The 15482-nt window shown below is 35.9% G+C and overlaps 1 protein-coding gene across 2 annotated transcripts in view; it reads right to left on the reverse strand.

Moving 5' to 3' along the window:
* The window catches only part of grik4 (glutamate receptor, ionotropic, kainate 4), a 339069-nt gene that overhangs the window by 79065 nt on the left and 244522 nt on the right, over positions 1-15482 (reverse strand). For both annotated transcript variants that reach the window (XM_031906130.1, XM_004916121.4), the window contains exons 8-10: positions 11805-11966; positions 4941-5093; positions 4373-4477 (exon numbers count right to left, since the gene is read on the reverse strand). In XM_031906130.1, coding sequence (XP_031761990.1) covers positions 4373-4477; positions 4941-5093; positions 11805-11966 — 420 coding nt within the window. The remainder of the gene's footprint in view (positions 1-4372; positions 4478-4940; positions 5094-11804; positions 11967-15482) is intronic.

Consider the following 15482-nt stretch of genomic DNA (forward strand, 5'->3'; position numbering starts at 1 on the left):
TAACACAATTCTATTGGGTTAATTTATTGTTTAAATGAATCAGAATTAGGGTATGGTGATCCAAATTACAGAAAGATCCCTTATCCAGAAAACCCCAGGTCCAGAGCATTCTGGACAATAGATCCCATACCTGTAGCATCAAAAAAGAGACAGGCCTTTGCCAAATGTGATATAATGCACACTGTTCATTTTAGGCAGATTACAGCACTGCTCATAAGCAAATCTGATCTGTTTTTCTTTGCTGAAGAATTCACAGAATGGTCAAAATCTAAATATATTGAAGTCAGTGCATGTTTTCTCGGGGTGACTTTTTCATTACTAATTTTTCCATGTAAAATAAATTGGTCTATGGGCATTTTTTTTTGCAGCAGCAACTTTTTCTGCAGTGACATTTTCTATGTAGAATACATTGGGGTCTACAGGTGTTTTTTTCACACCACCTTTCTATGGCAAACATTTTCGTGCCCACTGTTTGTTATAAATTAATGTAAACAGTTGGAGAGCTACTGTATATAAATAAATGAGAATGATGGGGATACCAATATTTTCACATGCACATTTTAAACCCTTCACATAGAATGAATATGGGGCAAAGGCTGGATAACTCCAAATAGTTGATTCCTCAACTTTCATTTCCTAATTTTGCTAATTATCTACTTTATGTTATTAAAGTTATTAAATTGATATATTGTTCTATTGTTTAAGACCAAGTTACAAGTTGCCGTATCCTCCTGAATATTTATTAACATCCCTATAATTGCTGTAACCCTTACAATGTAACCTTAGTCTTGATTCGCTGAGAATTTCTGCATTTCGTGGATTGGCTGATTTTTTGGGGAAATGGTTGCAAAAAACTGATGTAGAAAATGAATGTAGAGAACTGATGTAGAAAACTGATGTGGAAAAAATTACATGCAGCAATTAATGTGGAAAAATAGTCCATGCACAATCATTTTTTTTGACGCGCTTGACAATTTTTTTTGATGTGCGTCATTTTTGTCGTTTCTCGAATTTTCCTGTGAAGCAAAACGGGACAGATTCATCACTAGTGTTGATTTATATATATATATATATATGTAAATCTATATTGCTCCTTGTGCGCCATTTCATAACGCACCATATTACTATAGTAACCTTTCACTATAATTCCACCTATTCCCTCATTTATTACATTCAGTCAAGTTCATTTGCTCTTTTATGTCTTCCTCTTTAAACATTCTTCATAATATAACACAGCAGAGTTATATTTTGTACTGAGCAGATGAAGTGCATAAATGATACATAAATTCAAGCCTGGCTAAGCACCTGCTTTGCCTATTACAGAACTAAGCAAGCCATTAATATCTTGTTTCCCTGCTGTTTTCCTGCTGCAGGAAATATTTCTGTTCTCTACCCCCTCCACTGATTCCAAAATGAGTAGAATATTCCAATTCTGAGCTCTCCTACTCAGATGTGTTCATTAGCAGAGAATTCCCTATAATAGGGAAAACAAGGGAAGCCCTGTAACAATAGGGAATGCTTTGACAGCAATATTACACAGTTCCCTGTAGTTGTTTATCTGGATCCAAAATTTGGCTTCTATCCATACTTGCAGAAGCCCAATGGGTGTAGGAACTGACATGAATGATGAACAATATCCGTAAAGTGCTTCTTTCTAAACACGTGAGTGATTTATAAATGAAGAACATTAAATAATAATAGTAGGACCTTATTTTGTTATGTACAACAAATTCCTCATTATATACCTTTCCAATCCATAAAACTAAAGACAATAGGGTTGATTCACTAAAGTACGATTAGCGTTATCACATGGTTTTTTGCGAAAAACGCGTGATTCGCTGAAGTGTTATCGCATGCATTAAGTCGCAACCGAATGCGTTAATTTTACCGCATTGCGTTAATTCTCGCGCAGAAATAATACTAACGCATGATTCACAAACACTTAGACGCACTAAATCTCGCATTTGTCTCTCTGAAAATTAACACCTACTTGGGGCAGGCAGTAATTATAGAAAAGTACAGTTCATGAGCTTTTGGCAACAAAATATGGACTTTGCAGTGTGATTTATTCAAGTATGTGTTGGCCCTAGAGTGATACAGCCTCCAGTTTGCAGGGAAATGGGCATTTTCAAAAAAAGTAGTTTTACGAACGGGCTAATATGGTGTGCATGCGATAAGTAGTGCGCATGCGTTAATTAGCGCGCGCAACAAGTAGCGTGCTGCGTTAATTAGCGCGTGTTGCGTCAAATACCGGACGAAAATAGTCTTCGCAACTTAAATAACGCAAACAGCATCCCATCTAAATTAACGCAAATATCCTTTTAGTGAATCGTGCGCTAAGACGCGAAAAATACGGTGCGATAAAATTTTTAACGCATGCTATAAATAGCACTCGTTTTAACACACCTTAGTGAATCAGCCCTAATATTTGTTTTAATGAATTAATAAACAAGCAACATTAAATTGCGCTCAGACTTACTTGGTGGTTTGCAACACATTTAAACAAGACAGTTTGCCAATGTCATTGTGAATTATATGAAGTGACATGGCAAGTAATAGGTGTTTCACAAAGAAAATAAAGGTCATCTGATTTCTCAAAAATAAAATGTTTCTGTATGATAATATTTATCAAATTTGGCTAGAAATGCTACCCTTTACAGTATGGATCCATCATTTTATTGCTGTCCTCAACAGCTTCCAATTTTCTAATCATTGTTTTCTCCAGGGCATCAGTGACACTGCACATGCTCAGTATGCTTTAGATACAAGCCCCAGAGCTCCTAGCTGCAACTAACAGGCCCACCTTTGAATGGTACAAAAAAATCAAAGAATTATATGGAGAAGTTGCTTCTTTTGGGGGATTCTAACACCATCCCTTAAATTTGTGGAAAACCTTCCCCTTAAATTACTGATTAGCCTTGTTGTGAATGTTCTAATTTGTGTATACTGTATACTGTTAGGTCAGATTACTGCCTGCAAGCCAGATTTTGTGCATGAATCAGCAGAAACAAATATGGAACTTCTGGAGGCATCTTTGGAAGTACAGATCTTTACTGCTAAAAGGCTGTGTTGACCTTGGCTTGGTGCCAAAGCCCAAAATATAAGCAGAGAAGTCAAAGTTCCAGGATCAGGATTAGGTGTAGCTTTCGTAGCCTACTTCTTTTTTGAGTTTTAAATGTCCTTTTGGTACAGGCTTTGTGCTCCAAAATAGGGTAGTTATTACAACTACTAGTTGAACATTACATTTCAAAAAGTTTGTTTTGTTTGGTTACTCTTTATGCTCTAGTTAGTCTTAATCTTCTCTTTCTGTAAGTATCTCACTCTGGTTAAGCTCGCAACCACCATGATAAGGACAAAGAAGAATGGTTTGTGGTACAAGTACAATCTTTAGCATATGCATTATTCCTATGACAGAGCTTAGGGTGGCCTTTCCATATTTAAACACCTGTTGCCCAGTCCTTAAATTGATGTGGTTTAAATTCTGCAATCTAATCTTTTTTTCCCATAGACTCTGGAGTAAACTTCAGTGGTTTCAGTCCTGGTAGTACATGAGGGTATCAGCTAGTTAGGGAAAGGCATATCATGAATACATAGGTGGCTTTCAGAAACATCCAAAGAACCATTATTTCTGTACCTCCTGCAATTATATGTCTGGCAGGCAGCCCTTACCTTTGCAGCCACAATAAAAGAAGGGTAATGTCTCAGCTAGTCATAAAAAGTTCATAAATAGTACAACATTAACATTTGCAAAGTTGTGAAACTCATTTAATATTTACCACGTTATGTCCTTCCAGTTTGAAAGCTATATGGTTTGATTTCTTGTCATTTGCAAGCCCTACAGCCAAGTTTCTAATGACTGCATTTTCAACCAGTTTAATGCTATAATTCTAGGATATGTGTAGAGGCAAGTACAGTCTGGGCACACGGCCTGGTTGTTCTTACTTGCTAAAATGAATAAATCTGAATTTGAGTGTTTTATAAAGAATGCAAAGCCCTACACCAGTCTTTTGAATATTTGTCGTAATAATTTATTTGGTGTTTGAAAAGTTTCAATAACCTTTTCATATACATTAACCATGACTGGTCAGATTCACCCATTAGTCTCCTTATGGGTAATTAATTATTAGTCTAAAGTAAAGTTCTTTCGCATTTTTCTTACAATTTGTATTTTTGCACACTTTCAGGGTTATCCCTCAGCATAATAATACTGGTTTTGTTAACACTTGACTCAAGAAAACGTACTTGGGTCAAGTATCCTGTAGCATATTAGAACTTCTATCCTCCTTGGCAATTATACAAACACAGTTTCAAATGCATCCAATACAAAACCCAGTAATTTAGCATATCTTAAAGATATTCAATTTTTTCTTACCTCCTGAAAGCCAGTCTTCGTGTACTGCATGATCTTCATATCATAGTTTGACCTTTGTCCTTTGCTATTGAATTCCACGTGGCCAGTGAGACCTTCCAACTCTACCTGTGCAGGAGAGAGAGAATCACAGAAACCCACTGGCAGTGCTAAGCTCCTTCTGTCTGATCTTTCTCATTGACTGGTCAGCTTAAAAACACAGCTTCATATTCAAACTGATTCCCATCATGCTACTAACATTTGGGAACATTTACAGTGGGGCAGTCACCCATAGCAACCAATCAGAAATGTGCTTTAATTTTTCAGGATGTGGTAGGATTAAGAAGGAATTTAAATAACTAGCTAATTGGTATTTAGGTAAATTTACTTAGTGTAAATAAATGAGCCCCAAGATATGAAATACCAAAGAAAATACGTATAAAGTGTTTTATCTATTGCAACAGACAAAAAAGGCCAGATTGTGTTGGATAAACAGATATTTTATACATACAACTAATGATTACATAAAGGATTACAAAAAGTTATTTAAGTTAAAATCATAAGAAAGTGACATGATCCCGCCCTCTCTCACCATTCTCAAGTAGTTCATAAGGCTTGTGCCATGTTGCCAGATTTGGGAAGAACCACAGGACAGAGGCTTGACTCCAATCTCCTGACTTCGGTTTAATTCTTGTACTGCACTCACTATTCCATAAACTGCATCAAAAAGCAAAGCAGCTGAAAGCTGTAGAGAAAACAACAGATGAGTGATACAACTGATATGGCCAACTTCAGGGTCCAACTTAATCTCTATCTCGACTAATCTTTGATTGGACCTATACAGATAGTGAGCCATTTAGAACCCATGTCTTCTGTTCATTTTTTGAGTTTACCTAATTTGGGCCAACAAGTCTTTCAAATACCCACATATTTTGCTTTCTGGTTGAAAAAATAAAATACTGTATGTGTGGCAAGCTTTAGTAGGCTGATGTATGGAGCAACTTAATATAAACAAGTAAAATCAAGATGGAGAGATGGGATATATACACAATACTGGGGCAAAAGTTTTGCCAATAATGGGCATATAAAATACAAACAAAATGAAAAGCAAAATGAAGAGAAAATAATGAGGAACACAAGACAAAAGAACAAAGGAGGGAGATAGAGAGCCAAGGTAATTAGGTAGGGTAATACCTTTAATAAACCTGTATGTTAGGCAACAAAATGTGGCATAAATCTTTTATAGAGCAAGCAGGCTGAATCATATGCATTGATTGTAATATGTTGGAACAACTGAATACTAGTGATGAGCGAATCTGTCCCATTTCGTTCTCTTGGCAAATGCAGAATTTTGCAGCAAATCCATGCCTGGTGAAATATTTGCTCATTACTACTAAATACCATGACCTTGAATTTGTTAATGCATATAAGTGTACTGTTAACAGATGTTTCTGTTATGTGCATGTGGAAATAGAAGAATCTAGACTGACTGAAAAAAAAGCTAAAAATATACATTTCCCTAATACGCTCCAGTAATGTTTGGAAGGGTCCCTGTGCGCGGTATCACATAACCACGAGGCAGCCAAATAAACTGTGCAGATGGATATGGAAATAATCGCATTCAACAGCACAAACATTTAATTACAAACATCTGTTTTTCCCAAATTCCAATTACTCAATCAGTAGCAGAACCAGTGTAAGTGTTAACGTTATGCAGTCCCTGCAGCAGAAGAACTGGGACTAAACCAGTAAAAACTATTTTATTCCCCAGTACTCAGGTTTCTAATGCATTGCATGAATATTAGAGTTGACCAGCCATTATTCTTTTTATAAATAGACACATTTTTGTTTGTCAAAAGTCATCTATTAGTTTTGAGGATTTAATCAGTGCTTTCATTTGCCTCATCTTAGCTCAGTCCTTATGCTCTTCCTCTAAGCCAGTACTTTATGAGCTGTCTCTCTAGTTTCAGGCTGGGCTGTAAGATCCTTTATATCATTGATTCCTAACCAGTGGCTTGTATGCAACATGTTGCTCTCCAAGTCTCCAACCCCTTGGATGTTGCTCCCAGTGGCCTCAAAGCAGGTGCTTAGTTTTGAATTCCTGGTTTGGAGGCAAGTTTTGCTTGCCAGTGTACTGCCAAACAGAGCCTTCTGTAGGCTGCCAGGCTTAATATGGGTTATGAAATAGCCAATCGTAGCTCTTATTTTGCACCCCCAGAACTTTTTGGGAACTTTTTTTAAGTAAATATCTTTATAGGAACCCAGATCTCAGAACAGAGGGAATGTTATATAAAGGTAAGAACAGTTTTCATGCAATTCTTTTGTATTTTATGAGCAAAATTGTGTAGGTTATAATTATCAGGATTCCCCAACTAAAAACTAACAGTTGGATATGGATGGGACAACAGGTCACCTTTCAATGTGATATAGAATTTACAACTCATAATTCATAAGTATGTCACAAAATAATGATTTTAAACTGGCTGATTTTAAATGGATTAAATGGAAAACTGACTGATGACTTTCTGATGTGAATAAGGTTATTGGCCAATAAGGAATGGAATGGATCTTCCATCTTTCCATAAGTGTAACTTAAATACACACAAATATTGGTCAAAGCTCTGATGTAATTGTAGTTGAATTAAAAGGGGCTCTAGGGAAAGAAAATAAATCAGCAACCTGTAGGGTCATTTGAAGTGTAACATGTGAACGGAATTATTGAGCAGGGTCAAAGAAAGAGTATGTAGATCCAACTCATGTTACTTATATATCATGTTATACTCTATGGGGCAGATTTACTAAGACACGAACGCTCGGAGCATTCATTCGAACGCTCCGATCATAATTTCGTCAAATTTTTCGTCACTTTTTCATACACTTGTGTGAAAAAATCGGAAAGGTTTTCCCACTGTTTACAATCGTTCGGTACAAACATTTTGTGACTTTCGGATCGCTAATACGATATTATCGTGACTGATACGATTTTTTTGGAAGCATTTTCGTGATATTTGTGATCTTCAGAAATTTTCGTATCCAATCCAAATTTATCCCATTCGGGATTCGAACTCGTGATTTCATGAATCTGCCCCTATGTATGCGTATTTTATTGGTGCAAATAAAAAACATTTAAAAAAAAAAGAAATGCAAAGTAGGACATATTTTAAGGGGCATTATATTAATTACTGGAATTAGTAAACTATAAATGCTTTAAAAGGTTACCCTTGTTGAGCTGAACAAGGGGATTTCCAGGGACATAACAGTAAAAAGAGTAGATCTTTCTTTTGCTGGTGCAGAGATTATTTTTAATTTATTACGAATTACGAATTACGAATGAAATACACTCATTTCTAAGCAATGGTCTTACCTATGCCTGAATGCTTAGTTCCAATACTTTAGCATGGTAAGGAAGGATTCTACAGTTTTGACTATTCTGCATCAGTGTATCATTATTCCATGGAATATGGCCATTTTGAAATACTCAGAAACATGCTTAACAGAATAATTGTGTTTTATAGAACACCTACAAAGGAACATTGATTGTGTTTACATTTATAAATAAGTAGTGATGGGCAAAATGTTTCGTCAGGCATGGATTTGCGGCGAATTTCTGCGTTTCACCATTGTCGGATTGTTTCGCAAAACGGATGATAAAATTCACAGCGCGTCCAAAAATTGTCGCAAGAATAGTTGCGCGTCCAAAAATTGTTGCGGGTGTCAAAAGAATAGTCACACGTCCAAAAATTGTCACAAGAATAGTCATGGGCGTCAAAAGAATAGTCGCACGTCCAAAATTGACGCAAGAATAGTCGCAGGCATCAAAAGAATAGTCGCGGGCGACATTTTTTTTCCGCGCAACATTTTCGCCATTTCGCAAATCTTTTGAAAAATTCATGAATTTATTGCGAAGCAAAACGAGACAGATTCGCTCATCACTATAAATAAGTAAGTAAGTTTATACCTGAAAGTATAGCAACATGTTGGCCCTAATACACATCAGCATGAAAGAACCATTTGTGTATTTGTGTTAGAGATCACTCTTAAACATGATTTAGTAGCAAAGACCCTCTAAATTTACTGAACTGTTGAATTTTGCTCTCTGCCATAATAAAAGTTACATATGAAAGGGGGCATAAATATTCTGTAGTAGTGTCGCTGCATCACAATTTTGCTGGATTTTAGCTCCAAGCATACTCCAAAGCATTATTAAGAGTTATATCATGCTGGTAGCTGTAGGCTAAGATGGCACTGCAGTCTCACACTAGAAGATTATAGCAACACACAATGCACTGGTAGGGATGACTATCACTGGGAAAACCTCTTGCATCTGTAATTAAGTCTGGGAAGACTGGAGAGCTAGAGAATGCAAATGGGAAGATTTCATTGAAGGTTTATGTCCCCTTAAGACAAGATGAACACTGGCCTGACAGATACACACTTTGTTGTCTAATGACTAATATGTTCATAGACAAGCACTGTTCATTTTCTCATTCTCTGTGAGCAAAGTTATTGATTACACTTTTCATCTTTGCCGTTTATATTAATACATTTACTATATTGTTACTTAATTGCCTGTCATGGATTGGCTATAGGACAAACTCTATCTATTGCATGCTATTTGTATTATGGAATTGAGCTGTTGATCCAGCTGCTGCATTAGCCAGAGTTTCCAGTTTTCCTCAAATGCCTCCAGATCATTTGAATACCAGCATAAACCATATATGTTAGATGCACATCCATGGAACAGAGTAGACTGCTGTTCCGTTTTGTTACAAGATATGTGCTATAGTTTAATGCATTATTTCATTGGCAATACCTTGGTAGAGCCTTTGAGAGGACAGGACACAACTTTATATATTATGGCTCTTCTTGCTTTATGTTGAATATGTTATTCACCACTGATGGGCATTTTAAAGTAGACAACATAATTCTTTTTGAGGGGGACATCATTGCTTCTGAGGTCTTGGTTTCTACCAATTAATTAATGAGGAGCCATAGGGCAAGGTGGGGAATATTACCAAGACTATTTATGACTAACCCAAGTAACAATACTAACCCAACAATAATTGAGTATGCAATGTTGGCTGAGCCATAAAAATATATTAGGTTTGTGTGCCCTTAAAGCAGAACTTGGATTGTCTTTATTTGGAGAATATTAACAGTAAAGTTTTTCTCTGGTGATAAACATTCCTAAATAAGATATAGGTCTTGTGATTTAAATTATAAATGCATTGTCCTTATGATATAAACTGGACATGTAATTCTATCAAATATTCTGTTGCTGAAAGAAAGCTAAGAAAGAAAGCTAAGAAAGAGGTACAAATCCTTTACCTTCTTGCAGTCTGGCCCACTTGCCACTTCTCACTGTTCTTACCCATCCATCCCAACCTATACCTCTTTACTTAGTTTGGATCCGCCACTGCTTTTTATGATGAGCTCTTCCTGGCTGCTGAAAGTGCTGCCTGGGGTTATGTTGAAACCACAGATTTCCATTAATATGGGATATATTTTTGCCACGTTGAGACATTCTCTTCTATTCTAATGCCTGTTTGCATTCCATGGGCCGGCCCCCTCACCTAGCCATAAAGTCTCTCTCACACTTGTTCATGCTGATTTGCATAAATGCCACTGGCAAGGGCTTTTGCCTCATTTGTGTTACCTTACATCAGAGATGTCAAACATAAAAAAATACATTCAGGGTGTAGTTCTCCTTCAAACTGCAGTAATACCTCATTTATGAGAATGCATGAATTTAAAAAGACCCCAGTGAATGAATGAAATTGTGATTCTAAACATTTATTACACAAAAGGTAAATGCTTTATTGGAGTGTGGGAGAAGGAATTTCATTGTAAACATATCTGACTCAAGAACCATTTACTGCATTCTTAGAGCCTATACTTTAACTGACTGAGTGTGAGACAATAAAGTAGATGTTTAACATCGGCTATTAAAGCAAGAGAATGGCAAAAAGAATGAACATCTGTCAGTTAAATGAATTGGGCTTTTTCCCCTGCTAATTTCTTGAGTGGCCAGGCCAAGAAATAACTGCTCATTACTTTCTGCAGAAACAAGCCTGCCTGCACAATTATTGTGTTATACATTAATAGCATGGCATTTTGGATGCATTAGGTGCTGCTGCTGATTCTGCAGTTTCTACTTTAATGTGTAATTAATGATATGTTTGTACATGTACTTTAATATATATCTAACAATCAAAGTTTGATTTTTAGAAACTAAATCAGAGTTTACTTATATTTCCCATGTTATACAATAGTGATCAAATGGTCACAGGCTTGATTAAATATGCAAGACACATGTATTGTAAATTCTTAACATGAATGAATAGGAAATATTACTGAATTTGAATAAGTCTATATGAAGGTGGGCATTAAGTTATAAGTTAGAACAGATATTCACCTTTATTTTTTCATCCACAAATTAAATGTTGTTGGTATTATAACAGTAAATGATTGTACATACAGTATAGATTTTATTTCTTCAGTTTATGGATAAAAATTGTATCTGAATTAATGATTAAAACCATGTTAATGGGTTCATTTCTAGTAAATTAAGATATTGTATGATTAAAGAATTCCTTTAATCCAATAGATGGTCATGTACTGTACTTTCCTGGTGTGTATTTACAAATTCTGACTCTGGACCTGGATTATAGGGCTTCTGTATGTAATGTACAGCATCATTATGTATAGGGATGCACCAAATCCACTTTTCTGGATTCTGCCGAACCCCCAATGCTTTGTAAAGGATTCGGCCAAATACTGAACCAAATCATAATCCAAGCAGAAAGCAAATCCTGCCGAAATAGGCAGACTCTTGGCTGAATACCAAACTGAATTCTGGATGCGGTGCATCCCTAATTATGTATTAAGTAAAAGAGTATAACTTGGTCTGGGCTTTAGTTCATCTAAATAAGATCACTTCCCTACATGCAGTGTCACCAGTCCATCTAGAGCTGAACTTTATTTGCCAAGAATTCTGGGTGCTCCAATTAAGCAATTACTGAGTGCCAGAAATGCTAAATACTGTTCTCTGTAAAATACTTAATGGAACATTATACCCCCTCCCTTTTCAACATTAATTAAATTAATTAGACTTGTACTAAACAAACTTTTTGCCTATTAAATTAATTAGGAAATATATATGATTATTGTTGTTTCTTGCACTAAACTAAACTAGAATGTGACTTTTCTTTCAATTTTAGATTTTGTACTGTTTAGCAAAAGAAATAACAAAAACCATACACATTTCTGAATGAAAACAATGGAGAAATGGTACATTGCGCTCTGGAGCTCTGTTCAATAAACAAATGTTGAAATAGGTGGTATACTGCCTCTTTAACTGACTGTATCAAACTGTTATATATTTATATCATTAATAGGAATATCTGGATGTCATCTTGCTGTCACTACATGATATCTTAAAGCTGTTGGTACTTACAGCAGGACCAGTGAAAGGGGAGTGATCGCAGTTCTCCTCCCAGGACTGTTGAAGCGTGTGTGCAAATTCTTTGAAGTAGCTGTGTGATTGATTGAACATGGAAAAACCTAAAATATTCACACGATCATCCAATGGAGACTCGAATCGTTGCAATACAAATTCCTGTATGGTTACCAAATTAAGAAGACAAAATAGTTGGGGTAATTAGTAATTATGATGCCTTATCATTTTAGATCTATCCTTATTTATATTATTCATTATAAAAGTGGGTCAGCACACTTTAAACTGTACAATAGTATTTTAGTGCATAAGGACTCATTTATGAACACAAGTGCAAGTATACCTGAACTAAAATGGATGCAATCATACTGATGTTATTTATTAAGAGTACTTGTTCCCAAACACACTGAATAGTTGTTCTAAGCATCTGTTCATTCATCCTGTCCCTTATGAAGAATCATGTGCACTTGTGCCTATCAAGACTGAGTAACCCTGGAGCTACTGCGACCCTAAACAAGGCAGTAGCGCAAGTGTTCCTTCAGCATGTTGCATTGATTGGGTGTACCAGACCTGCTGTCAAAGAATAAATGACATTTTAATGCCACACTCAAGTGACACAACAAGCGACACTCGTCATGAATGAAAATACACTTTCATAAAATAATAGCAGATTACATCCAAAATTGCACTTTTCACACTGCACTTGCAGTTGTAAATGATCCTCGTAGTGTATTAACTTATAACTGATAAAAGTATGCTATGTATTTAAGGAAGCAACCCATGTCGTAACTAATATCAAGTAAGCAATTAAAGAAACCAGAAAGAGACATACTAGAAAAACTGAAAATAAAGAGTGCAGAATGTAGATTTTTTTTAATCCACATTCTATATATTTGCAATATTGATCATGGATAAAAAGCACAATGCTGTTGCTGTAAAATACATATATTCCAAAAATGAAACAGCAGAATAATAAATTTGAAAGCACTGCACCAGAAATCATCATCCTTTATATTACAAGGCCAGACATACCCCTTATGGTAAGCTGACTAGTGATGAGCTAAGTTTTTCTCCAGACATGAATGAAAAGAATGTCTCTCAAGTTAACAGGTAACATTGATGTTCTATGTGCACTAGACCTTTGTCTTGGGGAGCATACTGTATATCCATAATCCATACATGAACAAAAATAGGTGGGCTCTCATTGAATAAACTAAATTGTTACATTTTTTGATAGTTTGGTTATATTAGTTGGTAGCCAAAATAGCTGCCCTATTTTCCCCCCCTTTGTCTTTGTAAGACTTTCAGTCCAAGGGCCATATTGGTCCTCCTTGTTTTTTTTCTGTGTTTTTTTGTGTCATTTTGCTTTTATTCCTTTTTTGCCATTTGCAAATACAATTCAAGCAATATACTCAAATTCTGCATAGCATGCTTAGTCGCCACTATTATTCATTTCCATGTTGCTATCACATTGTCTTTTCCCAGACACTGAACTCCTTGACTTTGTTTTAATAATGTCCTCTTCATTGCGTTTAATGAAAACTGCAATTTACTCCTTTTGTTTTCTCTCATTTTTCCATTTTCTTCTTTCAGAATTCTTGATTGCTACTAATTATATTCTTCATTGTGCTGACCAAGAACACCTGACTTAAACTATTGCTTTTAGTAGATGCAATCAGGTAGGACAGGTTGATATACTTTGGACATAGTGCCTTCATTGTTATTCACAATGGTCTTATCACATCTTAGAGCTATTAAGGTACTGTCATTACCTATACAGAGAAACACACAGACACTAATTCATTTACACACCTGCATAACACACATATGAAAAGACAAGTAAACCCTTTGCTTGTTGAGTATCAATACACAAGCTTAAAGGCATACTGTTGTAAGAATAAAAACTGTTTATGTTGCCTGCAAGTACTAGCTTTAATGCAAGTTTATTTATAATTATGCTTCAACACATGATTTTGCTTTGTCACAGTCTTTGTACTTTTACCAAAAGAGGATCAAGTGCAGCCTCTCTAAAATGGACACAATAGGAATTTTGTGAAAGTGTGCCTATTGACCCTGGGAAATCTTGCAGCTGCTACTCTGGACATGGCGGAAGTTCCAGGTTTACCTGAAAAGTTTGTTTTGACCATAGGACACGATTGTGTCCCACATGCCCACTATTATACTGGAATGCATGGAAAAACAATGCATTGTGGGCAAAAACCATTGTGTTCTGCAGCTGAAATTTGCACTTTGTACACTGTGTCTAGTAAGCAAATGCCACTCAAGAATATTACCTAGTATACTGTGTGTATTCCCCTGTACAACTGAGCCAAAACTACTATGTCTATTGGCCCTTTAAATAAAAAGTAACACTAAAATACACATTTCTCACACTGAGTTTGTGTAGATTTAGCAAACCCTGTATTGCAGTATGTATAAATATGTTTAAATATTGCTTAATTCAAGATAGATATTTTTACATACAATTTTATGGCAAATAAATGCAACACTGCAAAATCCCACTTTCCTATATAGCATCCCAGGAACTTCTAAAAGTGAATACTGCAACTTAGTGCAACTGTTAAACACACGAATGGATTCATGTCACAAAAACAGTTAGGAGGTGAGGAACCAAAGGGTGTTGGTGGTGTGAAGGGTTGCACAATACTTGCGTTATATAGCTCTTTTTCATCCTAGTGCCTTACTAGCTATTGCTAATGGTAGTTAATCTCTAAGTGGGCATGATAGGAAAGTTTCAGCAGATGAGTTTCCAGCAAGGTAATTTAGGGCAATCAGTTACTCAGCGACCGTGAGTCAGATGTGGCCCTCCAAAAGATGATGACATCATCATTTTAATTTAATCCGGGCCTTGAACATGCTATATGGTAAATTACCGGCCCAATACATGTAATAAGCTGGACAGCACTGCTCTATATGATTCGCCACTTTAACCTAAATTGAGAAACAGCCATCATATTGCTGTAATCAAGGAAAGGCATTGACTGCAAATCTCTCCCACACCTTTATAGAAGCATATTTTATATTTTGGATGACTTTTGTCAAGTAGCTCATGACCACAAAAAAAAATCTTATGGGGAAGCAAACAGTCACTGACAGGCACTGGCCTGTCAGAGAATTCTGCAAAAGCTGGATAGGTAAGTTTGCACAGTAGCTTAAAATTTATAAAGCAATAATGTTCTCATCTCAAAATGTTTTGGGGGTTTTTGTTGACTGTCTGCAGCTCTCATCCTGGTAAGTATTGCATCTCCATTCTGTTCTTAGTGTACATTTAATAAACCAGTATTCCAAACACATGCATTCATTGTCTGCAGAAATGGCTCCAAGTGTAAATATGAACATGCTGTGAATCTTCTGCCAATTAACATTTTGCACTGTTGAATTTTTTAAATCTCTGGCTCATTCTTTTTCTCTAGTGGGAGCTCTGCCATTGTAAAAGTCAGTTCTGGGTGGCTTCTTTTATATTTCATTCAGGAAGAGTAGGGGGCTGATTCTGAGCAGGGATTTTTTTTTTGTCTTCTTTATCTACGTATTTTGGATTTTAATTATGTTCAGTAATAAATTACTAGATTTTTTTTTATCAAAACAATGAGAACGTCTGGTTTCCTAATTACAGATTTCATTTTTTTTAATTTACAGCAATATATGTAGACATCACTA

This window comes from Xenopus tropicalis, chromosome 7 (assembly GCF_000004195.4).
Source record: "Xenopus tropicalis strain Nigerian chromosome 7, UCB_Xtro_10.0, whole genome shotgun sequence".
NCBI classification, from domain to species: Eukaryota; Metazoa; Chordata; class Amphibia; order Anura; family Pipidae; genus Xenopus; species Xenopus tropicalis.